At 41.7% G+C, this 26,832-nt stretch overlaps 1 protein-coding gene across 13 annotated transcripts in view; it reads left to right on the forward strand.

Annotated features, from left to right (window-relative positions):
• Positions 1 to 4,601: 4,601 nt before the first annotated feature.
• Positions 4,602 to 26,832, forward strand: part of LOC104015875 (methylenetetrahydrofolate dehydrogenase (NADP+ dependent) 2 like) — a 73,891-nt gene continuing 51,660 nt past the window's right edge. For 5 of the 13 annotated variants that reach the window (XR_015699686.1, XR_015699685.1, XM_087736578.1 and 2 more), the window contains exons 1-5: positions 4,604 to 4,884; positions 12,993 to 13,177; positions 14,527 to 14,649; positions 20,358 to 20,510; positions 21,221 to 21,328. Coding sequence is in view for 10 of the 13 variants with exons in the window: in XM_087736578.1 (XP_087592704.1) it covers positions 4,745 to 4,884; positions 12,993 to 13,177; positions 14,527 to 14,649; positions 20,358 to 20,510; positions 21,221 to 21,328 (709 nt within the window). In the remaining 3 variants the exon portion in view is untranslated. Of the gene's footprint in view, positions 4,885 to 12,992; positions 13,178 to 14,526; positions 14,650 to 20,357; positions 20,511 to 21,220; positions 21,329 to 26,832 lie in introns of all 13 variants that reach the window. The other 8 variants (XM_087736587.1, XM_087736588.1, XM_087736586.1 and 5 more) reach the window with 4 other exon arrangements.

The raw sequence follows: 26,832 nt of genomic DNA on the forward strand, positions 1-26,832 counted from the left end.
TCTGTGGTTAATGATTCCTATTTTATTTACTTTTTAAAAATAATACCAGAACCTTTGCTCCAAATTTGATCCCGCACCAAATGCTAGGATTTTCCTTTTTCACAAAGAAAGGTACTTTTCTATTGTTTCCACTGTAAGGTTCTTTAGAGTGCAATAGTAACACAGGGTGCAGAGAAAAGAAAAACCTTAATTTATTTTAATCGTGTTAGAGAAAGCCGAGAAAAAAACCACGTTCAATATTTAGGACCTATGTAGAAATACAATGCGCTGTTACAGGATGACACAATCTACCTAACTCGCATCAGTGCTTCCAATACTGTGCTCGCTTAAGAAGGCAGTTCAGAGTCAGACCGTGCCAGACAAGAAATGCTAGTTATTAATCAAAAATGCATCTACCCGTAAACCGTAGCACTCTGAGAGCATTCATTTACTGCCTTGACATCTGTAGAAAGGGATGCCAAAATAACTAAGATTAAAAACTCTCATTAAAACAGACTTGGCTGGGTATTTACTTCTTCAGTTCGTGCCTTAAAACTGAGTATTTGAGCCAAGATTTTTCTAAACCGACAGTGTTGACTGGTAGCCTGAGGACTCCTAATAGTTGCATGAAAAGCATAGGAAAAGAGTTTTTAAAAGATTGCCTGTGCTTTGATAGCTATATTTCACTTCAAGATGCTAAATGTGAATTTCCGTCTTGAATCTAGTTCTCTTTCATTTCCTACAGAACAATTTAGTACGTGTTTTCTATTTCAGCTGACAGCTATGGTGAACAGAATCAGTGCTCCTGTTTGTTTCCCTGCCACCATCATCCGGGAGCTGGTCCTAAGGGAAAATAAGATATTGAAACAAGTGAAGTGACTGGAGGCTCTTATTTTACGTTTCAGAATAATGGCTACATAGCAATAGATGTAGTTAAGGCCATTACTAAGGATCGTCGAGACGTTCAAACCACCTTTGGCTTCCCGAGTAGTCGGAGGGATCAGTGGAAGGCGCGACTAGCGCGTGGGATGAGTGCCTCCTGGTGGCCAGCTTCCCATAGGGCATCGCCAACCAGGGAAGGCAAACGCTTGCCTTGGAGTTATCCTGATACAGTCACAGGCTTTCCCTATAAACGCAAGGTGAAGGCACAGTCCGCGTTACTGATGCGCACCTTAAGTCAGTCACGGCACACAGTAACACACATGCACGCACACGACCCGACCCAGAACGTACGGACGAAGGAGAACCCGTCCGGCCCCGAGCAATGTTCTGCACTGCCGCCTTTTCCCCTTGCGAACCAGCGCTTCCGAACTGGAGTCGAGTGATGTTGGAGCAAGGTGAAAAATACGTATCTGTTAAATAAATCGGTCGCGCATCTTTTTCCTTGAGTATCTCTTCCGGCTCCAGCAATAGCCGAGACTCTCGCTTTTGCTCACATTCCAAAAATTCCCGGTATTCTGCTGCCGGGGCCCAGGTTTTATACACAGTTTCTTGCTGCAGAAAGTAGAGTCTGCAGCAGGTGCGGAAAGTGCCAGATCATGGGATCTTAAGCAGGGTTTCTTAAAAGACAGTAACACGTTAATCCCGAATACTATGTTCATCCCCAATACTGGTGTCCTTCGAAAAGAGAGGCTGCGGGTGGGGTGGGGATAGGACTGCTAGAAAGTAAAAAAAGGCCAGCAACTAAATTTTCTTGAAATACAAAGCTTCCCAAGGGTAACAAGTTTTTTTCTTAAACTAAATTTTTCTCAAATTATTTTTTTCCTAAACTAAGATTCATTTTTTCCTTAAACTAAGACTGCAAAATACGAGGTGGTTCAATTCTCTTCTCAACCTCTTTGTCTCATACAAGTCTACACCTTCCAGCAACGGGGAAGGAAAAACAGAGAGGAAAAAAGTGGAGAAGTGGACAGAAAGACATAACAGTCTCCCAGGATATAAAAAGAAACTGCTCACACAATTTTTTGTCAAGCAACATTTCCCGATACAGGTTTTCACACGATGAGAGAACAATGCTTCTTACCGAACGACCACGTGTGACTTCCTCTTCACACACAAATAATTATTAAGAGATAACTTTAAATGGATGGGATTGTTAATGCCCAAGACCGTATATTATAACCATAGTCCTTAATCATATGCACATAAAAATACTCCAAGTGTAACAGACTCTGAAACAACCTGTGAAGAACACCCACCTTCCTCACAGCTGTCGATGCCTAACTCTGCCTCAACTGTTACGCAAACCAAATTGCATCTTTTCAGCTTTATCCTTTGTACCGATTTCATCAGTGCATTTTTGTGGATCATATGCATCCTGTTATTTATTATTGGAGCATTTTCAAAAGATTTTCTCTATAATCTATCCAGCAGATCTTCAGCAATAGTCATGTGCTCACTTTTTGTAGGCTATGCACCGTAAACTGTTAATTATAAATATTGTCATTGTAGCAGTAGGGAGCTTTCAGATTTTTTTCCCCCAGGAATGATACGAAAAGGCAGTATATTATTTTGGTGTGAACGACTGATACTGGTAGCGTTTTTTTATATGTGCATTACAACACACGGCTTCAAGGTCAAACCTGAGGTTGCCAGCGTGGCGCAATTTGATTGGTGTGAAAGTTAATTTAAAATGTTGTGGCGTTTTGCTTTTTTAAAAATTTGTGGTATTTAAGTTCCAAACTCGAATGGGATCTAAAACGTAAGCAGGTAACTCAGGTCAAGAAAAAAGGTTTCATCCTCATATTACTGAAAATCTACTTTTATTTGTCTGTAGGGGTGAGTATGAATAGCAGGATTCCAATTGGTACAAAAGGTGAGTTTGCATAAAAGATAACGGGTAACTTTTTTTTTTTGTTGTTGCGTTCAGCATCACTGAGTGGAAGAATATGCTCGCCTACCTTTGTCAAAGATTTTGTAACCGATGTACTTTTGAAGTAAAACAATTTTTCAGTTACAATTTGCATGGCAAATTTTATCAACAACATTTATAATACGACTACTCTTTTCTAGTGTACTAACTTGGTAGAAAAATATGTGGTGGACCTTCCATTTGTGGAAAATTTTAACAACAGCAATTCAAAGTTTTGTAGTCAAGTATACAAACCTTGCATAAAAAAAAAAAAAAGAGTGGACAACCTTTTTCATCCTAGACAAAAAGAAACTTTTAACAGAATTCTCTTCTCTGTAATACGAATTTTTAGGACTACTGATATTTTTTTTCATTTCCCCATCGTGTTTTTTGTTATCCTCTTCAGCTTTTCTTTCTTTTAATATCTCGCCTATTCTTTGAGATATATCTACACCTCCTTCAAGTAACCTACTCCCTTTTTTAGGATTACTTGCAATTCCTTTTCCCACCACCACGTAAAGCGTCGGTCTATCCGTAGTCGAACCTCTCTGTTTTTATGGAACCATCGATATGACAGTCCTAAAAAAACCAGCATTCCAGAAATGGCTAGATTTTATATAAATGAGCTTAAATATTCAATTTACCTTCGTAATCTTCAGTTCTTTAGAAGCTGGATAGATTAGCATTAGAAGCATTAGAAGATCTTTGTTCTATCTTAAAGATCTACTATCTGTTCAGGACCGTAATTTTTCACACGACTCCCTATATCCTCACATGTTCATTTTTCTCCAAACAGGACAGTAACAAGAAATAATCATGGGGGTAAGTGTATGTAACTGTGTCAATGAATCTTGGACACGTGTCCTTTTTTAAAAAAGCTTTATAATTAATGCGGTACATACATGCTAGATGGTGTGTAAAGTTCGGTGTCAGTACGGTTTGTAAAATAAGAGATGGCAACCTAGAGGGGAAGATTTACATAGTATCTACAATACTGGAAGAGAATAAGATTCTAGGAGGACAAGTCGTTAAAAATCAGTACGCACATTGTGTGTGGAAGCACCTGAGCCACGTTCCTTACGCAAGCACCTAACTGATTAAAGAATTTTCCAGTACCGTAGCAGAAGCTGCAGCCTCAGTACTCTGTTGCATCTTTTCAAAGCTTTCGCCAGCTTCATAAAAGAATTTGCCAACTGTCAGTAGGCTCAGGACTGCAGGTAAGGTTGCCGTTATGATTTTGGCATGCTTTGCATATGGCATTTCAGACCTCAGGTTTTCTTTTTCCCCTCTGCACCGAGGAATTTTTCCACACTTTTTACTGAAAAATCTGCCATAAAACATGACAGAAAGCACTAATATGTGAATCGGAAGAGAGTCCACAAGACCTCCCCGGGAAAACACGAGGCTGCAGCTGAGAATTACGGGGGGCATCGATGCTTGTCGGTGTAGCTCTGACTCGCTGTCGGCTTTCCCCGTACCGCATTTCGGCGGGCACAGAAGTTGACACGAATCGAAGGACGCGCTGAAGGCCGCCTTTTGCACCACCGCCTGCAGAGGTTCCCGCCGCAAGCCCCCGAGGCACGGCAGGGTGGCATGGGCTGGGGAGGTCTCGCAGCACACAAACCCGCAGGCTTTCCCAGCCCCGGGCACGGTTTGCCGGCCCCCCGCCATCACACGGGTGATGGCCCGCCCACAGGGCTGCCTTCACCGGAGGCGCTGCCGCCGCCGTTTCCATAGTGCCGGGCGCTGCATTCGCTGCGCCCCTCACGCCCGCTGTTCCTGTCAGGGCCACCGGCAGCTCCGCCCGGCCCTCAGCAACGCGCCCCGCCCCGCCGCGGCCCCGGGCCCGCTACTTACCCTGGCTCCTCCCCTCGTCGCTTGGCTGCGGCGGTGTTTCCGTCCGTCGGGAGCGCCATGGCGGCGGCGGCGGCCGCCTTCCTCTCCTCCTCCGTGCTACGCCCGGGCTTGGCGCCGCTGAGGAGTTGGCGAACCCTCTCGCGCCCGGCGCCCCGGGCCGCCAGCAGCACCAGCAGCTCCCCTCGTAGCGCCGCCAGGTACGCCGCACCCCTCGGGGCATCTTCATCTTTATTCTCCCTCCTCTTCCTCCTCCTCCCGGTGCGGCGGGGGGCGTTCTGAGGCACGGCGGGCCGGGCGGCCGCCGCGCGCCGCCGCCGTTTAACGGTCGCGCTGGCAGCCCGCGAGCGCGCGGCGGGCAGAGCGGGCGCCAAGCGCCTGAGGGCAGAGCCTCCCGCCTCGGTCGCCGGCGGGGCGGCCGCCCCTGCACCCCGGCTGCGTTGCGGTTCTCCCCGGGAAAATGGGGCTCTGCGGGGTCTGTGCTAGCGGGCAGAGGTACCGGGACGGACGGACGGACGGACGGGCTGCGGCACTGGCGTTGTGGATCCAGTGGTGCGCTGAAATGGGGGAGACCTTGCGATGTGGCCTTCCCGCCTCCTCCCCGACGGGAATCTGGCTGTTAAACGTTTGCTCCTGGTACCTTAAAGAGCCTCGTAGTCGATTTGCACGGAGTTACTATATGTATTAATTTTTTTGCATCTCTGGTTATCTTTGCTGGTGGCTTGTAGTCGAGTATTTTAATCTTTGCCAAAGAAAATTAGTCTGTATGAAGGGACGTGTGATAGTGACAGCCCGTCCCATTGCATCTTGCTCTCCTCAGCAAGGCAGGTGGTGTGATACTGTTGTTCTAGAAAAAAAATTAAAAGAAAAATAAATTTAAATAATAAAAATAAACAAAACCCGCGTGGTGATGCTGTATCTCACGTAGCATTGCAGCAGGCAGGGGTCTGCCAGGGTTAGCTGAAGCCCGGATCCCTGGGGTGAGCAGGGCGCCCCGGTAAGGCAGTGAGGACCAGTCTGCTGACCCTCTTACCCCCTCTTTTGTTTAATGTCCTGGCTGGACTGAGCCTCTGTGTTGGTGTTGCGGCACGGCAACTACGAGTGCCCGTCTGGGTACGGATGGGATGTTTCCAGCTGAGCTCTTGCTTGTCAGCCTTTTTATTTTTACTGGAGTTGTCCTAAATACTGACCGGAAAGCTTGCTCACTTCACCAGGTCACAGGTAGCCTATGCTGAAAGCATTGTCTTTCCCTTGTGTTTTCAAACATGAAAAGATTAGTAAGCGCTACGGTGACAATTAAAAGAGGCGCTTGACTTCCTAGATATTTGGTATATCCTGTGTAACGGAGGATTCGATTCCGCCGGTTTTGGCACAGATAGCTGTTTTTCTGGAACAGTGCGTGCTTACTTCCGTTCTTTGCTGCTACTAACTGTTTTTTCCATTTCTGCAAAAAGAAGATGCTTCTGTAATAATTATTTTACCAAGGTTGTCCTGTGGTATGTATGGGACTGAGAAGATGGCATGGTGATGCCCCATATGATTTGGGGCTTCTAGTGTATAGGTTGATCGAAAATAGCAACTGACATCTTTCTTTCTGTAATGTCCTGCGAGTTACTGCATGCACTAACGAAGATTCAGTAAGTGAATTCTTCTGCTGTAAACTCACACAGGGTTCAGAACAAGACCATCTGTGAGCGGGTAGGATGATAGCAGGACAGGATCACATAGTAACAGGCCTTAAATCTGTTGTTGTACCCGGTCGAGTTTTTCATCTGGATAAAATTTAAAATCTTAATTCCCTTCTTAATGTCTGTGTCTTGAATAGCTTGCTGCAGTGTAATCTTCCTGTACAGCTGACGCTTTACTTTTCATGTAGTTCTTGTATAATATTTCTATCCAAGGACTTAAACAATCTAGATTCTAAACCTAAGAAGCATCAATATATTATATTTTCTACTTTTATATTTCACAGTTGTGAAAAACTTTTTATTTACTTGAGAATGTTGTATACACAGTCTTTTTAACAAGTAAATAAAAAACTTTGAAGAGCGTTACAGTGCAACTAAGGAAAATGGCAAGGTATTGAAAGTTACTCCTTAGCTATGTATTTAGAGCTTGCATTTTTTTTTTTTTTTGTCCCGTGAGAGTTCATTTTATAACTGGGTGGTTTTGCTGAGACAGAGTTCTGAAGGTCCAAATGACAAATGTGATAGTACTTACTGAGTTGTAGTAAAGTATTCTTCTTGATATTTATTTTTGTGTATGAAAATACTAGTTAATGCATAGAAGGCAAATGGCAGTTGAATCCAGGACATCACAGGTGTTTTCAAGGTGACCTTTGTTTTAATTAAACCGGGTGCTCTGCAGGTTGCTACAATTGGAAGGTGAGCTGATTTTAAATATATGCAGGTGTGTATGTGTATGCTGGTACTTCATCTGTCCCTGATGCAGTCTGAGCACCTTACGTATCACACCTGGAGAAAGGCTCAAAGCTTTAATGGCTGTTGAAAATATCCAGAGACTTTAATAATGTGATGTTGAATAAATGGTGACTATGTAGCAGAAAGTAGGTTCTTGATGAAATTTACTTCATAGAAAACGAATCAGCTATGTTACATCAAAAGTTATGTTAGTGCAACTGTGTTTTTTTACTTTCGGGAAGGTAATTTCTGGAGTCATGAAGGATAGAGAATAATCTTGGAAAGAAGAGAACTAAAAACTTCTCCATTTGGAATGATAAATGACAACGCATTGCCATCTGTTTCCTTTTTAGTATTTGCATCTGAACCCAGTGATGGTTTCTGCTTTTTAGCCACTGGCATTTATACAAGCTTCTTTCAGTAACTCGGTAGGTGGTAGCAAGAAGACTGTGGTGGTGTTTTGGGTGCAGTTAAAATGTGTAGACAGTTGGGGTTTTTTTTCCAAAAGTGCTGGCAGCAGCTGTCTGTTTCCAAATATTATCTTACTTAAGCCAAGAGTTCTTTGCAAGGAATGGATGAGCTATGTCATGAGTGGGATGCTGCTCCTGGCAGTTTGTTCTTCTAGGGTTTTTTTTTTTTTTGAGTTTTTTTCCCCATCTTGAAGACTAGCAGAGGAAAGAAGTTGTTTCAGAACTCAACACTCTGCATTTCTTCCATATGATGTTAGGGTAGTATTTTAAAATCCTTAATGTTGTACCATCCATGTGCCTATAAAGTTTAAACAAGTGTCTCAGAATAAATAGGGTGTCTGCTGGCTTTCTCATGTTTTCCCCATGTGCTGAATTGTTAAACAGTTCTCATGTTTGAGTATGCCGATAAACAGACTTATATGCATCTTATTAAATTAATAAGGAAACATTAATCATGTTATTTTAGTCCAGTTGTGTAGTTTCTTATAGTAGAGACCAAGTGCACAACTGGTTTTAGACCATCTCAGAAAGCATGGTGGGTTTTTGTGGTTTTTTTGGTTTTTTTTCCCCTGAATGTTGTTCTAGGTGCTGACTTGTTCATCCCCCAGAATACGGTACAGCAAAAAAACCCCAGCTGATCAGACTTGCAGCACCTTGAAAACCAGTCCAATTTTAATATAAAACCAAATGCTTTTTTGTTTTTGCAAATGACTTTGACCTACTTATATCATGGCAAAGTAACTCAGCATATATTAAACATGAATGTTAAACGTGCTTGTGTGCAGATATACATTAAAGCTTCAAGCATACGTATCTGCAGAGAGTGTTGAAATGTTTTAGTTCTGGATGTACAGGGTAGTCGGGCAAAGAACAAGATTACTGCTGAAGGATGTCAAGCTTTTATTCTCTTCGTACCTAATCAAACATTTTTTAATCTACTAGGGCTTGTAGCCGAACAGTAGGTATAAGAATAAAGTAATTAATTATGGTGATAAAATTTAATTTATTAGAATCTTTCATAGGAAGAACAGTATGTTGTCTTGCTGTAATGATGACCAGCTGAGATAAATCATCATTGAGACTGAAATAATTCATTTTTGGACATTTCTGGATAGTCTCCACTTGTACCACCTATTGTACCACCTGTTGAAGTGTTGAGGTTAAAATTGGTGTGACTGAAATGTGTGTAGTTAAGTGCAAACACTAAGTATTTGTGTTGTTTTTTAATTTAATTTAATAAAGTGGACCGGCAGAATAGTAATGTATGAATAGCTGCTAGTTGTGGAATATCCAACCATGTAAAAGAAGAACATAATAATCTTTATTTTTTAAGTAATGTAATGTTTGTTTTACCCTTGGTTTTGGCCTTGGACTTGTAAAAATTTAGGTGCTGGCTGATTTAGGGCAAAGCTGTTTGTTATATATGAAGGTGACATGAGCTTTCATATCTATTTGAACACTTCTGCTAGGAAATATGTAACAAATGATGAACGCTTCAACCTAAGTGGTGGTTCTTGCAGTAGCGATATTTACAGCTTGGTTACAGCAGTGGCCTTTTTAATACAGTTAACCTCGTGGATATGCGGAGTGCTTTTAATAGCTTGGGACTCGTGACAACTGGGACACTTTGTCTCTAAACCATTATAAAAATTGTGAGCTGTGTTCCAAGTAAGATTTGCGTTAGTGACATTGCAGTGATACTGGTAAACTAGGGGTGGTTGAGCCCATGTGGCTCAATACAGGTGTATGATCATCAGCTATGAGCAGATGACGGGGGGGAGCTCCCTTGGCTTAAACAAAGAGTAAAATTTACAGAAGGGAAAAAAAAAAGTCCCGAGATTGGCTGTTCTTTCCTTGCTTATAGGAGAGAACTGTGTGTCTGTAACTTGACAGGCTCTTTATCTGTAACTCTGTAAGATACAAAGCTGATGTTTCACACAGTCCATTTTCTGATTAGTTGGTCATTTCAGTTGCTCTGTGGTTCATGGTCGGTCTCCAAAGCAAAAGCCTTCTTGCTGAGGTATAATTGTACTTGTTTTCTTCTGCACGTGCGAACTAACCTGGAATCATTTTGATAATCTTTACCTGGGTGGCCCCAGCGCAGTAATTTTTCTGAGTAGTCGTAACTCAAAACATTTCTGTTTTCAGGCAAATTTTTGTCTCTTGCGATTGAATTTTGCTGAGGCTTTTAACATACTGTTTGTTGTCTTCAGAAAGATCCAGGTGTTGAAGAGCCTTACCACAGGGCTTCCTGGCTAGGATACATCACAGGCATTTTGTCCTAGCTTACAATGTGTATGTGTGCGAGGGTGTTTTACTTGTATATTTGTGTGCGTGTGTATATGGTTTTTGCGTTTCTAGCACTGTTTTTCTGTTCATTTGATTTGGGTTTGATCCTTGGACGACTGAGAAGATGGAATATAATGGGGTGAGCAGGGTCAGATTTAAGTGAGGACAGATCTTGAAAGCTTAATGAGTCTCTGGCTAGATTTTAAGTAAGAGGCATGCATTTAGAATTGTTTGCTTAAAGATTAGGAAAATTTATCCTTTGGCAATGCATTTAGGGTAAAAATAGCATAGCAATGAGGTACACATACGGACTGAAAATAGTTTTTGGTACTAAAATATGGTTAAGTCCTTTTGTTCTTAAATGTATATGGCATTGCTACACAGGTGAGCATTAATAACTTACTTGGCATAAGGAGTACATGGAAAGAAGTGTCTTGTGCCAAAGGCAAGTGTAGCTAGAACATAAATAATGAAGATGAGAGAGAGACATCTATGAAAATCAGCACATATAGAGCAGGCCATACAGGAAAAGAATGAAACTAATCTGTTGGCTTAATTATTTTTCTTTTTATATATAAATATATATATATATATATATTTAAGTTAAACAGTATAGGAACTTGTGTTTGGGAAGTAGCTGAGGCTGGTGTAAAATTGAAGGAAACAAGCTATTTATGTTCTTTATGTGCTTAGTATGTTTCTAGTACTTTGCTTTCCTGACATTGGTGTCATTCTGACTCACCTGGAGTCATTGCTAAACTATGTCAGTTACAAATGGTAGTCATGTTGAATTAATTACTTCAATTCATAGCAGGGGTTACAATCTGTGTGCCTATGTGTGTGTGCATGTAAAGCTGTTCATCTCAAAGAACGAAGTGAAGGATGTTTGGAGAGGGGAAACCCTCTCCTACTCAGGCTTACTTCCTAGGAAGTAAGATCAAGTAATCAGCCGATGGTCTCTGGTTAGGAGCTGATGAACCAGCAGCGTGTTTTTTCTTACGGTGCCGCACAGTTGCGCTCACGGGGAGAGGAGTGAACTTGTCGACTAGTAACTTGAACTTTGTCGGTCTCGGTAGTTCTGCTTCTGGGAAGCTGCTGATATTTTACTGCATTTTTACAGGTAGAATAGTATTTAATTTCTGATTATAATATGCAATTGTACCAAGAAACACTGTTAACTACGTGTATGTATCACGTTAGAATTCTTGGAGTTTCTTTGAGAAGACGAGAGATTCAATTAGTGAAGGAGATGGTGTAGACGAAAGCTTGAACTGTGGTGGAATATGTTCCGTGGGCATGTACAAGGTGAGGTGCAGCTACGGTTGCTCACAGTGAGCAGGCAGGCAGGAAGATGGAGACGACTCCAGAGGCCAGGGGAACAGCCAGGGTAAGGTCAAGCTGGCACTGGGAAGATGTGAATGAAATAGTACTTCAGTGCTGTTCAGTGGAGAGGCAATTGATCTCTGAGCAGTTACCTGGTGAGGGGAGCATGGGAAGCTGACAAAAGACATGAAGAGGTTTACCAAAGGCCAAGTCTCTAATATTATAGTCACCAAACTGTTATTGAAGGGTGAGGGTAGAGCTTGTAAGATTAAGCAAGGAATTTGACTTGCGTGGTATTCTGCGGTGCCTTTGGAGTGCTGTTAAGGTTAACCTCGCGTGCCATTTGAAATAAACTTTATTTTAAAATCCATTTTGGCCGTTGTCGTGTTACTGCTTAGAAGCTGGTCATTTATTTGAAAGGGTTGAGTAGTAGTAAAAGGGAGTTGGATGCTGTTATTTCCAATCCAGAAAAATATGGTTTTGGGTGTCTTGCTCTTCCCTATGTAGCAGAGTGCTCATAGAACCGTTCGTCAGTAACCTAAAATGTAGACTGGATTTCTTTATCAGTCAGATTTAGAAGTTAAGTTTGGATGATGTCTTTCTATAAGACCATAGATAGTCTGTGACTTTGGATAGTCTTGTGGTTGTCCTGTCCTGTGTGGTGTCATTGTCACGGCTGCTGTTGCCCGCCAACCTTCTTTCTTCCACACCCTTGTGCATTTAGCTTCTTTGGTCACGACGATTTATTAACCGTGTTTGAAACTGCACAAATTTCTGAAATAAGTGCAATGCAACTTACTCTTTTTGGCCGCTTAAAGTTATGGTTTGGAATCTTAAAGAATACCATGTTTTAAACCAAATGAGTGATAGAATTTCTTGTTCTGTAGCTCTCTGTCACACCACCACCAAGCAATGAAGTTAGTACTTAAAGACTGCTGATTTGATACAAAAGGAATTAACATCTTAACATCTGAAAGTTACAAGTGCTGGAGGCTTCTTGTTTGTTGCGGGTTGGTGGGGGGGGGGTGTGTGTGTGGGTTCCACATCTTTGGTTGGGGCGATGATCGCAGCAATAATAGAAGGAAAGAGGGAGGCTGAGGAGCTCTGGGACAAGTTCAAGGCAGAAGACTCGATCAGTTTTCCTCTGCTTTTCTACGTGGCTGGGGCAATGGTTGTGGGCCCTTCACCCAAGGAGCATGTTTGTCTGCTGCAGCGCTGGTTGAGGGGCAGAGGGAGGTTACTAGAAGGACAGGGAGTTGAAAGGACAAAAGTGGGGAGGGTGTGACAGAAGATCCGGAGGTAGTCACCACTGGCTTATGGGAGTTAAATCGTAAGAAAGCTGAGAAATACTATCATCGAGGCTGGGACAAAAGAATAATGTGAATAATCTCATGTCAAATTGATTTGGGAAGGAAATTTGGGAAGGGAGGTGGGTAAAATTCCCTAAAACAGAAAAACTTAAGGGCATAACAAGGTTCTCGTGTTCTGTTCTCAAATGCAGGAGTGGATAGATCTATTCAACCTGGCTGGCTGTGTGTGTGTTGGGAAGGTGGGGTGTGGCAGCTGAAGTCCTCTTCTGTATGCACTGATGGCACATTGCTGCTTTTCAAAGAAGAGAGCGAGGGAACACTTCTTTGCCTGGGTGGATTTGTAGCGCGTTGGTGTTTTCCAAATAATATTTGAAATCCTAGCAAATGAACTCATCAAAGCATTTGCAGGTATTTAACGCGTTAGATTGCTGTACTTTCAAGTGTCTTGTTTATGAAATATTAGACCTAAATGTTGTCTATCTTTTTGTCTTTATAGTGATGAAGCAACTGTTATCTCAGGGACAAAGCTTGCGAAACAAGTTTTGAAGGAAGTTCAAAGGGATGTAGAATCGTGGATATCCTTCGGAAACAAGAGACCTCATCTCACTGTCATATTAGTAGGAGACAATCCGGCTAGTCATATCTATGTCAGAAACAAGACAAAAGCAGCCGCAGCTGTAGGTATGTGGTATGTAACATAAATGATCCTTTGGTAAGCACAAGATGCTGTTTTTAAAAAAAGAAAAAAAAAAAAAGGGGGGGGGGGGAGGACACACCATCTTTGTATCTTAATTTAATTTTGCATTGTATTCTTCCTCATCTTCTCTGATGAACCTAAAGAAAAGAATTTGCATTGACATGTGAAGAAAGTAATTATAGCGGCACATGAGTGGTAGCCGCAAGTTCAATTCCGTATCTTAAAATGCTGTTAGGAAACAGTTTGAGCACTTACCGTTAGAAACTGGAAACTGAAGGACAATACTGGCGAAGTTTTTTGACAGTTCAATGTCTTAACTGGCTTTGAGAGGCTTGGTGAATAAAGATAATGAGAGAGAAATCATGTCAGTTCTTAGTTGTTTCTGCAAGACGCTAGAATTATTTTTGTATGTGAAATATTTGCTTAAGAGCCTGCCTTCTTAGTACCTGTTAGATGCCTTCTTTTATATGTGGATTTTTCAGCCTACCTCTGACTGTGGTAGCAAACCCTGCTACCCCGGAATTCATGGGAACAGTGCTCAAGTAATCAGTTTCACAGGAAGATACAGAGAGGAGCTTTTTTTTTTTTTCTTCATGATGTTGTTAATTTCTTCGTAATGTCAAACTTCACGTGCATCTGCTGTATCTCATGGAATATCTGTCCTGTTGAGTGCTTTAGGTCCACAGTAGAGCCAGGCAATCCAATCTAAAACCAAGGCTTCACAGCTCTGAATGTGAAGGGCAAAATTACAGACTTAATCAGTCACTTAGCTTTACTGTTTGATTTTGTTACCTGTGAGAAAGCCCAGTCACCACAACATCTCATCTCCAAATGAAAAAGTATCGTAGCCTAAACCGGGAACTTGAGTGCTGTTGCTATCGGGGCAACTGCGATCTTTTGAAGTAACTTAAGTTTTCTTTTCTAATAATGAGTTTTGTCCCACAGAAGTAGAAAAGCTATGAGATAAAATGCCAGTCATGCTAGTGTAGCTTTATTTGTTCAGTTTTACTTGTAATTCTCAAGAGCGCATTTGTAGGAAAGTTAAATACTTTAGTTTCCAAATATTTCTAAACTCTTGTTGAATTTTGGGGTTACTGCGTCCAACTGTAGATCCTAACTGCCCTCCTCGCACCATATGTTTAGTTTTACGATAGAACCGGACATCTGGAAATACAGCATTGAAGAGCAGACATCGAAAGCAGCGTTTTTAGCAAGTCGTCCGTGGTTATTGAAGACAGTTGTTAAGCACTGGACAGACTTTTAGACAAAATGACTAAGCCGTCTGTAGATAAATTTCCACACTAACGTGTCTTCTGGTTTTGGTTTTTATCAGGCATTTCTAGCGAGATCATACTGAGGCCTAAAGACATTTCTCAGGAAGCACTCTTAGATCTGACGGTAAAACTCAACAAGGATTCAGCGGTTAGTGGTGTATTAGTTCAGCTACCTCTCCCAGGTAGGTGACATCTTCTGTCCCATTCCTCGTATACTGTCAATGTAAGAGGAAAGAGTTGGACGGTTTTGGGTTGCAGGTGTATCTTAGTGACCTAATAAGCTCTTGAAAGGGGACATGCATAATGAAGGCTTAGTTGAGGTGTTAAGTCTCTTGTTGTATACTAGACTGCAGTTCATTATAAACAAAAAAGCAAATGAAATTGAGAGAGTTATTTCATGTTATCAGCCTTGCCTTTTTTTTGAAGTTCGGTCAGAATGCTATTTCAGCAATTTTCCTGTACACACACACACACACACACACACGGTTCATTTGGTTTATTACTTTTTTTTGTTTTTCTTTTTTTGTTTTTTAACGTGTTGCGCTGTTTTGCCTTGAACTCCAAGGCCTTTGCCGTATTTTCAGCCCGTATATTATGCCAAGTTATGCTGCCTAGGAGATGATGCTCCGTCCTTTCTCACAGTGATGCCAGATTTTCCCTTAAACATTTGTTATTGTTGTCTATGCTGTCCCTCATGTTCCAGGTGAGTTTTGTGCTAAGATCCTGAAAGCCTCTACGATATTCTTCCTTTTCAATTTCCCTTTTCCTAATTTGTAATAAAATCTCACTAAAATATCACTTGGCAGTAGCTGGCAAAATGGTATTTAGGCAGCGATAAAACCAGCATTTTTGATCTAAATCTACCTAAGTCAATTCACTTAAACCACTGTACGCTTCCTAGCGGAGAGGTACTTAAATTAGTAGCGTCATTGCAATAAATTGATTGCCATGTTGCGTTTCCCCTGTCTCTGTGTTTCCAAGTGTTGTCTTTTATTGTACGTTTATACTGTATGCTCTGAAGGGCAGGAGCCGTCTTTCTGGCATGTGTAGGCATGATTTCTAGCACTAGGCGGGACCCCAGGGATTATTCTTTGTGAGTATCTCTGGTGAAGTGGAAGCTTTGTTTCTAGATAAGCTCTTTATTTCCACTCTTACTCCTAGCCTCGGTCTTCGCTTTCAGACAGTTCTCGCTGCCTTTATTTCATATCTACAAAACAGGAAAAATTGGGACAGGTAGTGAGTGTTACAGAGGAAGAGATGCTTTGTTTGTATTGGTAGTAAACATCAGTGTCTGTGATGAGGAAGTTTGAGGCTTGGTATTAGATGAAAGCTAACTGAAATGAACCAGTTGTTGCAAGAAGTTGGCCACAAGGTGGAAGTATAACACAATTAAGGAGATGTCATCTTAGACACCAAGTGAGGAACTCTGGGAGGTGATGGCATGTGGTAGGTTTACTTTGAACAAACGTCTCTCCCCCTGAGAACAGATGAGGGGAAACGGGTCATGTAACAGATTATCATTTCAGTAGGAAGAACTTATGCAAAAGATGGAGCGCTGACAGCCTAGGGATGGAAATCTTTGTCTGCAGTGTGTAGCAAAGGAAACTGTCGTCCACTGGACTCCCAATCCGCTGTTGTGTTTCCCAGAAATGAGCGGTATCATGTGTCACTTGTCTTACTTGTGTGGGTACTCGGTGAAATTGTTAGGTACTGCTTGCAGAAATGCATTTTTCTCTGAGGAAGATAGAGAGATACCGTTGTCTGCCGTCATGGCTCAACGGCAGACTTAAGTCTTGAAACTTACTGAATTTAAACCCGTTCAACGTTTGAAAAGAAAAAAACCTGAAGATAATTCTGTGTCAATTCAAATGTCTGATGCTAGTACACTTAAATGTTTAACCCTGAAGTAATTGGTTGAAGATCCCTCTCAAGAACTACAGTAAGTCTGTCACAGTAACTACATGAAGACTAATTAACCTTCGTCTGACCTATAAAACATGCTAGTTTGAGGCCTGGCTGTTACCTGCCTTAGTAAAAACTTTTGAGTGATTTAATCAATAGCAGAACTTTTTCAATATTGCATTGTCTGTATAGTAAATATGCAAGTTACCATGAACTGAAAATGTTCAGGAAATTCTTTCCGTAATAGATGTCAGATATAACTCCGATTAATGAATTATTTTTTTCTCCCCAAGGAACTTCAGAAACAGAAGAGCAGAAAGTTAGGTTAGCTCGTTTTCCAAAAGTCTCTTGATTTTGCATTCGTATGGAAGGAGAGAAAGCCTAGAAGTAGAGAAAACTTTATCAGTGGAGGCTGCTTATTCCAGAGTTGAGGTTGCTGTGTGGGGTTTTGGGTTTTTTTGCAGTAAACCACACGCGGGTGTGGCTTTTGATCAACATTGGGATAAAAATAGAAGCAGAAAATAGCTTTGTTCTCTTTGACTGTAGTGAGCCGGAGCAACTTAACTTTGAGGATTGTCATCTTTGCCCGAGGAAAACTGCCAGTCTGTGCACCTTTTGAGTGCATTACTACTGATGCGGTAATGGCTTTCTGGCGAGTTTCCTGTATCTTTTCAAAATTGCCTGGAAGATGGCTGTGAACTGTTAGATACTCATTTGAGATAGAATATGGAAAACTCAAAACTTTCATAGTTGTAAGCAGCGAAGAAGTATGAGACAAATGAGTGTAAACGTGATGTCGCTCTGTTGTGGAAGACTGTGCTACCCTAAGTGTCGCCTGCTCTGGTGGAACTGACTGTTAAAAGCATAGCAGTGTCTCAGTATAGCTTTTCCAATTATTTCCAGGGAGCTCATTGCTGCTGCTGAACAGCTTCCTCCTTGCTCTGTGTCTGTGTTTCTTGAGCCATATGGTATGTTTCTGGGTCTCTTTTCTGCTGTGTTTTTATTTTCATCAGTCTTCCCCTTTGAAAACTAGTCTTTATTTTTCGTCTGTCAACATTGGAGGCACATGTTGTTCACTGTGTAGATAAGACACAATAATTTTGTAAGTACTGTGTAAATAAGACACTGGTTTACAGAAAAAGTCTTACCAAGAGGGGCTGAGAGAGCTGGGGTTGTTGAGTTGGGAGAAGAGGAGGCTCAGGAGAGACCTGATAGCTCTCTACAACTGCTTGAAAGGAGGCTGGAGCCAAGTGGGAGTCAGTCTCTTCTCCCAGGTAACAAGCGATAGGACGAGAGGGAACGGCCTCAAGCTGTGCCAGGGCAGGTTTAGGTCGGATATTAGGAAAAACTTCTTCCCTGAAAGGGCTGTCAGGCCCTGGCCCAGGCTGCCCAGGGCAGGGGCTGAGTCCCCATCCCTGGAGGGATTTAAAAGCCGAGTAGGTACGGTGCTTCGGGACGTGGTTTAGTGGTGGACTTGGCAGTGCTGGGTTAACGGTTGGACTTGATGATCTTAAGGGTCTTTTCCAACCTAAAGGATTCTATGATTTTATTCAAAGAGTTTCTCAGTGTGTATGTTGGAGCAGCTAGGCAGCGATGCCCAGTGTCATGATGCAAGGGTGGTTAACAAGTGAAAGGTGAGTGCAAGAGAGGAACTTGGCATGGAGAGTAGTTTGGAATGACAGCAAGTGAGTTTGTGCGAGTATCAGTTGAGAGGAGGCTAAGAGTGTTCTATGGGACCGACAGCAACATACTTAAGGAATGATCTTGTTCCTCTGGAAATAAATGAGGCTATCTGCAGTGAAGTGGAACCAAACCAGGAAAATACATTTCTTGAGGCAAATAAAATCTACTCGTTAAGTAATATAGTAACCGTCTATACAGTTTGAATTGGTTTGGTTGGTTTGTTTGGGGATGGCTTACCCAAGAGAGCGTTTTAAAAGTGTCACTGATGAGGAAGGGAAGGTGTTCGCATCCTTTCTGCTCAGGCCCACGTCAGCCTCCCCAGCCGTGCAGCTGCATTTCTTCCCAGTACTATGTGCCCTCTTCTGAAAATCTGCAAATCAGTTTTGAGTAGGGGGGGAAAAAATTCTGTGTAAAGCATGTGTTCTTTCCCTTTTAAATGAATGTATCTATTATCTGTGTGTTTCTGGGAAGCTGAAGACAGGCAGCAATGAGGAGGTGTTTGTCAGAGCAGTCTTCTGTCCTATCCCAGGTGCAAGGAAAAGTACGGCTGCCAAGTTTTGGTTTGATGAACAACTAAATTGCCCAAGGTTAACAAGTTTTCTTTTGCAAAAACTGATAGGTTACTCCAAATTTCTTTCTTGGGTTTTTCTTTATTCCCGAAGTTGACATAAAAACAAGGTTATGGTTAGCTTCAGTCTGGATCAGGCTAGTTTGATTTCTCCGAGGCTCTTTCATCACTGTACTTGACATCTTAATTTCTGCAGATCTTTCTCATTAGGATTCAGAAGGAAACTTCCTCCCATCAGAAAATGGATAATTAAATTTAAAATTGTAACAGTTTGGTTTAACTCTAGGGTTTTTTTCAATTGGAAATCTTTTAACAAGAGATTACCACATTTTAAGTTTTATAACACGCGTGATACCTTTTAATTAGCTAGCTCCTTTTAAGGCAAAATCACAAAATACCTAAGTAGAGCTAATTAACTCCTAAATCCAAACATAGTGTATACGTCTATAAAATATTTTTACTGGCTATGTCTGAATTTAGTAATCAGCACTCATTTCCCTTTATTTGGCTTTTTTAAACATCCCATTGTGCTCCCCGAATTGGACATTGGGATGTATCGCCTCTCAACGGCAGAGTTCTGTTAGGTATCTAGCCTAGAATGGGTATTGTACCAGTGTGTAAGAGATCGAAAAAATAATCATTTTGAGATGGAAATAAAGCTGTAAGTGTAATCCTGGAAGCTGTTTGGGACGTTATTAAACAATGAAGCAATAAACTAAAATGTACGTGTTTATTGCAGGGGGGTTCGACTAGATGACCTTTAAAGGTCCCTTCTAACCCAAATTATTCTATGATTGCAAAATTGTGACTGAAGTACCACTGGGTAAAAAGATTTATTAAACAAAGTTTGCTTTCTGGGTCTGTATGAGGACGTTTTGTAGAGCTGTCGCTCTGGAGCGTCTTTACATATGCAAGCTTGCATGCTTGGGTTCGTAACTTTGCAAAGGTAGGACTGGCTAACGCATATTTTGATAATCAGTACCAATGTTTAAGCAGTATAAGCTTTAAGCTTTTGGAGACCTATCCCATATCAATAGTGCACGTGAACGATGTTCGTTATGAAGAGATTGGAGTAATAAACTGTGTGTGGGTATTGTTATTTAAGCCATGCTTAGTGTTTTGAGCTCAAGAATATTGAATAATTTCATGCGTTTTCACAGTTTTCCCATGTAGTAGGGTATGTTTTGGTCCTGCTGATAGGCAAATTACTAAAAACAGTTGCATTGTTGTAAAATGGAAAATGCAAGCTAGACCTGCCAAGTTATTTCAGCTTAGGGTTTCCAAACATTTGTTGAAACTTAGGTCGTGTATTCTTCGTGATCCTAGAGACAGGTAACGTGCACAATAACTTTTCTTCTATGTTGGGTTTTTTTTTTTGAGCCGCTTGTTAATTCATACTTCCAGAATGCAGAAGTGACTCTGAAGCGTTTTCCTTAAACATGTATTTTGATAGTTACGAAGTCGTCTTTGTCAGCTGACTATTGGCCTCTCATATTTTGACTGAATCTGTTGTATGAGCAGTGTCACAAACTGAATCTTTTAATTTTCAGTAGATGACTTTAAAAGGTGAAGTTGGAACTGCTGCCTTTAGAAGGCGAGTGTAGTTTATTCATGATGAGTAATAATAATTACCCTAGCTAGACCAAACTGGTGTGTTTCTCTGTGTAATGATTCAGATAGTATTGATGACACCTGACAAGTGAAAGACCTGTAATTCGAAAGCTATGTGTTTCCTAGATCACATAGATGAACGAACAGTTTGTAACGCTATTGCGCCTGAAAAGGATGTGGATGGATTTCACGTTATGAATATTGGACGTCTGTGTCTTGATCAGCCTTCTATAATACCCGCCACTGCTGCTGCCGTGTGGGAAATTATAAAACGGACAGGTAAGAAACTGAACTGTATTGAAACTCTTTTTATCTCGGAAGATGAATGAAGGATCGAGTCAGGAGTGAGTTAAAAGGTGTAGGTTATCTAAATGCATTGGGCTGATTGAAGAACAAACGTTTGGAGGATTCATCTGAATAATGAGGAGGTGCCAAATAGATGAGATCTTTTGCTAGTAGCATAACTATTAATTAAGTGTAGACAGTAGTCCATGTAGAATACTCGGTGAAACACTTTGGTAATTTATTTTCTGCGTTTTATAATGTTGCGAGGAACTTTGTCTGATATTGCTGACATCCTGATTATTTATCGCATAGAAGATTTGAATGCCTAAGTTCTTGTTTCTTGCCTATGTATACGATAGTTGTCATTTTATAAGTATAGTATACATTTTCTCATGGGTAGACATAAGAGCTTCCATTTCCCTTTGTGGTCAGAGAAGAGAAATTAAGTCCCTCCAAAGGGGGATTCAGATGCCCTTAGAAAAAGGAAACTGGCAACCTATCCAGGTTAAAGCCGCAAGCTGTTTTGTGGACTCATCCCTCAGGTTCAGCCTTTCATGGATTTTCAAGTCACGTTGATGTCAGCAGTCCACAACAGCGAATAATTATATTTTGGGTATTGAGGAGAAGGGTTTAGGTATATCAAAGTAGTGGAATACAATTTTTTGGTAATTCCTTTTCCCCCCCCCCCCCCCCCCCCGAATAAGGAATACGAACATTTGGAAAAAATGTTGTTGTAGCTGGAAGATCGAAGAATGTTGGAATGCCTATTTCAATGCTTTTACATACTGATGGAGAGCACGAGAGGCCTGGAGGTAAGTCCCTGAATGTTGTTTTAATGTTTCCATTTGTGAAATGATTAAAATAAAGCTGAACAGAGGATTTGGATAAAAAGAGAAAGCTGTTGTCTCTTGTACAATACTTGCAACCTGATCAAGAAAAGAAATTTGCTAATATATTTCCAGAGACGTTCTCAGGAGAGAAGTTTCTGGACTCGACTTTTTGTGGTGTTACGTCATCATTTTGTCTTCCATTTGAAACGGCTACTGTTGAAACACGGTTAGTGCTGAATGCCATAATACCTGGTGGTGTGGCCTTAAAGAGCTACAGAGGTTCGTGTCATGTTTATACAAAGTAATAGAGCTACATGCCTTATCCTCATGCTTATGTAATATTAATTTCGAGTTTTTCATAACCACACGTATATACACATACATGCATATACGTGTGTGTGTATATATATATATATAAAAAAAGATATGATTTCTGTGTTGTGCTACGTTAGTTACATGGTGATTATGAAAATACCCAAATGACCAATAAAGTAACTTTTCAGTGTGAGCTCTATGATATTACACGTTGGCCTGGGGGATTTTTCTGCAGTGCAGGTTATATCCCTCTGGAAATTGGGGGTTGTAATGGAAATAGTTTTGGGTAATTCTAATTACAGAAGCATGCGTGTGCTGGTATAATTGTGCGGTAGAAAGAAAAACAAATATGATTTCAATAGAATACTGTCCTTCTGCAGCTTCATTTTGATGTTAGAAACTGCCACGGTGGTGTGCGCATGTGAGGTAAACGTGGATGTTTAATCCCAGGCCTATTTAATAGGAGTGGAGTGAGATCTGTTATTAATATAATAAAACACTAAAAGCTTCTTACTAATCATAGAGTTGGTTTTTCCCATTCGGCCTCTGTGGGAAAGTTGCTATTTGAAACTTCTCTCAGTGTTGGGATTGTAATTACCATCGGCGCATAGTTCTGATCTCATCCTCGTTCCCATGAAAATTAGTAGCGTTTTTGCCATTTGCTGCAAATACTGGTGTACATATATATTACTGGCAGTGCAGTTCGGTGCTTGAAATAAGCTTTATACAACACAGAGTTATGTTGCAAACCGCTTGCATGTTTCTCATTTGGAAATGAGGAGACTCGGTGACCTGTGATTCTTTCAGCAACTTGTTACAAAACCCACAGTAGTTGCCTGGATGCTTTTTAGCTGTAACGAAATGCTGGTTTGTAGCTGTCAGCTTTTGAGGTGGTTGGATCCGAGGCTCAGCTTTGTTCGCTTGTGTCCTGGGTTTGTAGTTCTTATTTGACTGCCTGATAGTATGACTTGCTTTGGGGGACTAGTCCGTGCGTGTGGCCTATGAATGAACTTTGTGTTTCACGGTCACTTGCCTACGTTCTGACTCCTGACATACTACACGTTACTTCACTGGCAGCCCTATTTACTGGCATTGTCATTGATGCTATCTATGTCAAGTACTCTGTGTAGGGACAGAAAAACATTCCGATATTCCTTTACCGACAATGACACTGGAATCTAGATGTAGAAAGAGTTAACTCGTTGAAGTTATCTCTGCTTATTCTGAAGAAATGGATTTACTTTTAAGGTAGTTTTCCTTGTTTTCCGACCTGCCAAGTGGCAGTATACAGTATAAAGCAGCTGGCAATGAGAAAACAAAGGAACGTTTGTACTTCTTCCACAATAACTTAGCATTAAGTATGTATTTGTTGTGTACGTGGAGATAAAGGCTTTCGTGGTTGGGGTAGTCTAGTGTAGTTTTCGTTCCTGACGCACAGATTGGGCTGTCCTTGAAGATGTGGTTGGTCTTCTCCAGTTAGCTTTCTTCTCTGCTTCTGCTCTGAGCAACAAGAGGCCAGCCTGGACGGCGTGTAGAAGGGAAGGCAGGCTAGGCGGAGATTTCGGCTTTACCTCAATGGCTGGGAGAACTTTTGGATCTATCCTGACAGAGAAGACACTGAAAGCAGTTGAGATCAAGCTGAGATAGACAGTGAAAGAGAATGTATAAAGCTGAAGTATAATGAGATGAAGGAGGTGGAGCTAAAGGAAAGACGGGAAAGGTGAATGTAATGAAAAGAGCTTGAACGGGATAATCCTTTCCGCCCGTTCTCTTAGCGGCTAATAGCAGGGCAAAATTCGTTCAGAGATACCTGTCAGGATACAACATCAGGGAGCTTTAGCAAGTGTGTTAAGTTTCTTGCCGAAGTGTGTTTTAGAGCTGAAAATGACATGTTGGAGTTGCTCATTTTATTTTTTTACGGAACGAAGGCAGGCTCTCTTTTTCAGCACATGTTTAGAACAATTTTAACCTGTTTGATATAAATGAAGTGGAAGGTTTTTTATTCTTTTTTTTTTTTTTTTTATTCAGGGGGTTGGGGACCAGTTAAGTGCCGAAAAAGAACTTTCTCGGGTTATCAGTCAAGACAGAGTTGTATCAGCCATTGGACTGACTGGGTTAAATAACTTTTTATTGAGAAGAGATGCAAGGTGTGTGTGTGTGATAGTGGTTTTTCTTTTTTTTTGTAAGTTTCGGTTGTTGTTTGTTTACAGATAATGAACAAAACTGAAAAGCTGGGGTCTGTCTTCATCTGTCATGTTTTCTATGTAGAAACCGTCATGTCCTGCAGGTGGCAATATCTGATCAGGCGGGCAAACTATCTGAACCCTTAGAAAACAAATCGTCTTTTGTGTAAGCCGGTCAACAGACTATCTCTGTTTTATAAGGTAGTGAATTGACTCAGCAGTATCATGTGGAATCTTAATTGCTTAATATATGCCTGTTCTTTAGCAGAAGCAGCAGGGTAAAAGTAGTCCTTTATTTTCTGTTCTGGCCCGATCACGAATAAATGGAAAACGTGCCTTTTCTGAGGTGTCTGTAAGCTTCTGGACTGTTATTCTGAAGGTAGGGGTGGTTTTGTTCCCCCCGCCCCCTTCTTTTTTCTCCTTTCCTTTTTGGTAGTTAGAGCAATTACTTGGTTTCAGGAGCTGACTACAAACACATTCCTCGCTAAAACCTTAATGGGAAAATAGCGCTGATTTTACTTTTGAGAAGGTGTGAATATTTTTGTAACTTGGATTTTATCCATTGGTTTTTCTCAGCCTCTCTGCTGAGTACAGGATAAGAGGTCAAAATAATCTCATTATGTATGTATTTTTCGGAAGTAATGGTTGTGATTTTGGACAAGCCATCCTTCTTTTGCTTAAAATAGATATCAAGAGACTCCTCTATTTTATTCAAGCCTTCCTGTCTAGAATCCACTAATAAGTCTATTTGCCTTTCTTGTGTGAAGGATGACCCTTCAGAGAATCCGTACGTTTTAGTGTGATTGATAGAGCGTTAGCCAAGAATAGGGAAATGTGTCACGTCAAAGAATAGGCACGGTTCTTCTGCCGGGGGTAAGTGATTTGTTATTAATATCTCCGGAGAATGAGACCTCCGAAGAAGGAAAACTCCAACCATCTGTACAGCGTGTATGCTGCTCGCTCAAAAGAGTGTGTGCGTGGCCTACGTACGAATGAATCGGCAGCCGCAGACATGCTGCTTTAGACGAGCAAAATGAGGAGTATGAGTGAGTAATACTTCGGTCCTGTTCCAATTGTTTTGTCTGTATGAGTTGTTATTTCATGATCCCAAAGGTATTCAAGGAAGAAAGCTGAAGGAATCTTGACACGCAGGCATTACGTACCGGCTGGGATCTTGCTATCGCAAGAAGGGTTCCTGCGGAGGTGTTTCTAAGACTATTAGCTGTCTGAGCCCTCGATGCACTTAAATTCGTGGGAAGTTATAGGAAGTTGGTGAGAGACTTTAAACTGCTGGCAATTCCCCTTATTTAATGGAATTGCTTATGCCTATCTGTACTTCTCTGTTCTCATTATCTGAAAATGTCTCAGTCTGCTTCTCTTGGAGGAGACGATATGCAATACAGAGGCTGAAGGAGAAGAGCGATCAAAGATGAGGGGAAAAAGCACAGAAGCCAGCGCACAGACAGGTTGAAGATGTAAGAGAGTTAATGAGATGAGAGACACAGATTAGATCAGTCAGACACATTCCAGAGGAAGCAGATGTGGCGGTAATGTCTGAGATGGCAAAAGCTTCTAGTGTAATGGTTAATCACGTGGCTTAGGAGTTTGCGATGAGCGGAAGGTGGAGACGGGGGGATGCGACACCTGAACGCTGTGCGGTACAAACAGTGGACAGGGAGAGCGCTGGGAGGAGTCTCCTTTGATAGCTGCTATCTTTGCTGTTTTCTCGGACAGTCCTTGAGGGATCGCCACGCTTGCTGTCGGATGCTGTGTGAGGCTTCAGTCCCTATCCCCGTGACCACGTGTTTCACGTGTAGTAGCCTCTCCTTAGGATCTCCATCGAACGGCACAAAGTTTTTCATGTCTTACTAGGAGGGTAGCTATTTGTAGCTTCTTGCCAAGAAAAACGGATACATGCGGGAGCAGGCCCCAGGTCTTGAGAGTTTGCCCAAAAGGAGGTGTGCTTCTATTTGTGATAACTTCAAACACTTCTTACTCTGGTGTGAGGTAAGGGTTCAGCTGTTAGTGTTTTATCAGGAGGTACAAGAGATGGAAGGACACCTGCAAAAATCTGAGCACCTTTTTGTCCGGTCTTTTCCATTCCTGTTGTTGCACTTGAGCTACATAAAATGGTGACTGGGAATGCTTTGAGGGTGTGGAAAAATACATGCACTGGATGTATTGATTTCGTCAGTGGTCATGGTGATAAACCTTCTCAGTTGCATCTAGGTGGAATTTTGTAAATGCCGGTGCTGCTCTTGATTGTGCTCCGCATGTATGTTCAAGAACGCCTCTCCTTGATGAAATCTGGTAGCGTTCCAGTCGGAGGGATTTTGCTGTCTGGCCCTTGCACGCAGTTATTGGTCGGCGGCGTTTCTGAGAAGGACCAGAAGGACCAAGGCCCAGGAGTGTCCTTGTTGTCATAGCTGCTAGGCTCTGTCCCTATGCAATCGGGCCCTACAAAGACGAGAGCCTCAGTTGTCATCGCCTGTTGTTGGCCGGATTATCAGCCGTGTTATTCTTGAGAGAGGGAATATCAGTAAGAAATAGTGCCACTTCACTGAACTTGCATTACCAATTATTCCTTGAGCACTCAAAATCTGCCGAAAACACGGGCCAAAGACTAAACTTTGACTCGAGGGAAAAGCAGTTACGAAGTTAAGTCACAGGTGCAGGGAAGACTCTGGTCCTCCTTCCTGTCTAGACAACAGAATGGCAAGGGAAGCACCTAGGGAGCTTCAGGACATGGATGACAAATGTGGTTGAGGACAGAGATCGGAGCTGGTGACCTCGTAGTTGAAGCTTTAGTTTGTGACAGACAACCGAGTCTTACGGCACGCTACAGAAACTGCGCTTAATAAGGTAGACACCGGATTCCGTGCTGGGTTTGCTCTGTGTAATTCCACTAAATGTAATGAGGCTGATGAAGCAATAAGCTAGTCCGCAGCGTATAAATGAATTCATCCTGTGAGAATTTTGAAGAATCAA

This window comes from Nipponia nippon, unplaced genomic scaffold (assembly GCF_047370975.1).
Source record: "Nipponia nippon isolate SJK-2023a ecotype South Korea unplaced genomic scaffold, ASM4737097v1 scaffold_6, whole genome shotgun sequence".
NCBI lineage: Eukaryota > Metazoa > Chordata > Aves > Pelecaniformes > Threskiornithidae > Nipponia > Nipponia nippon.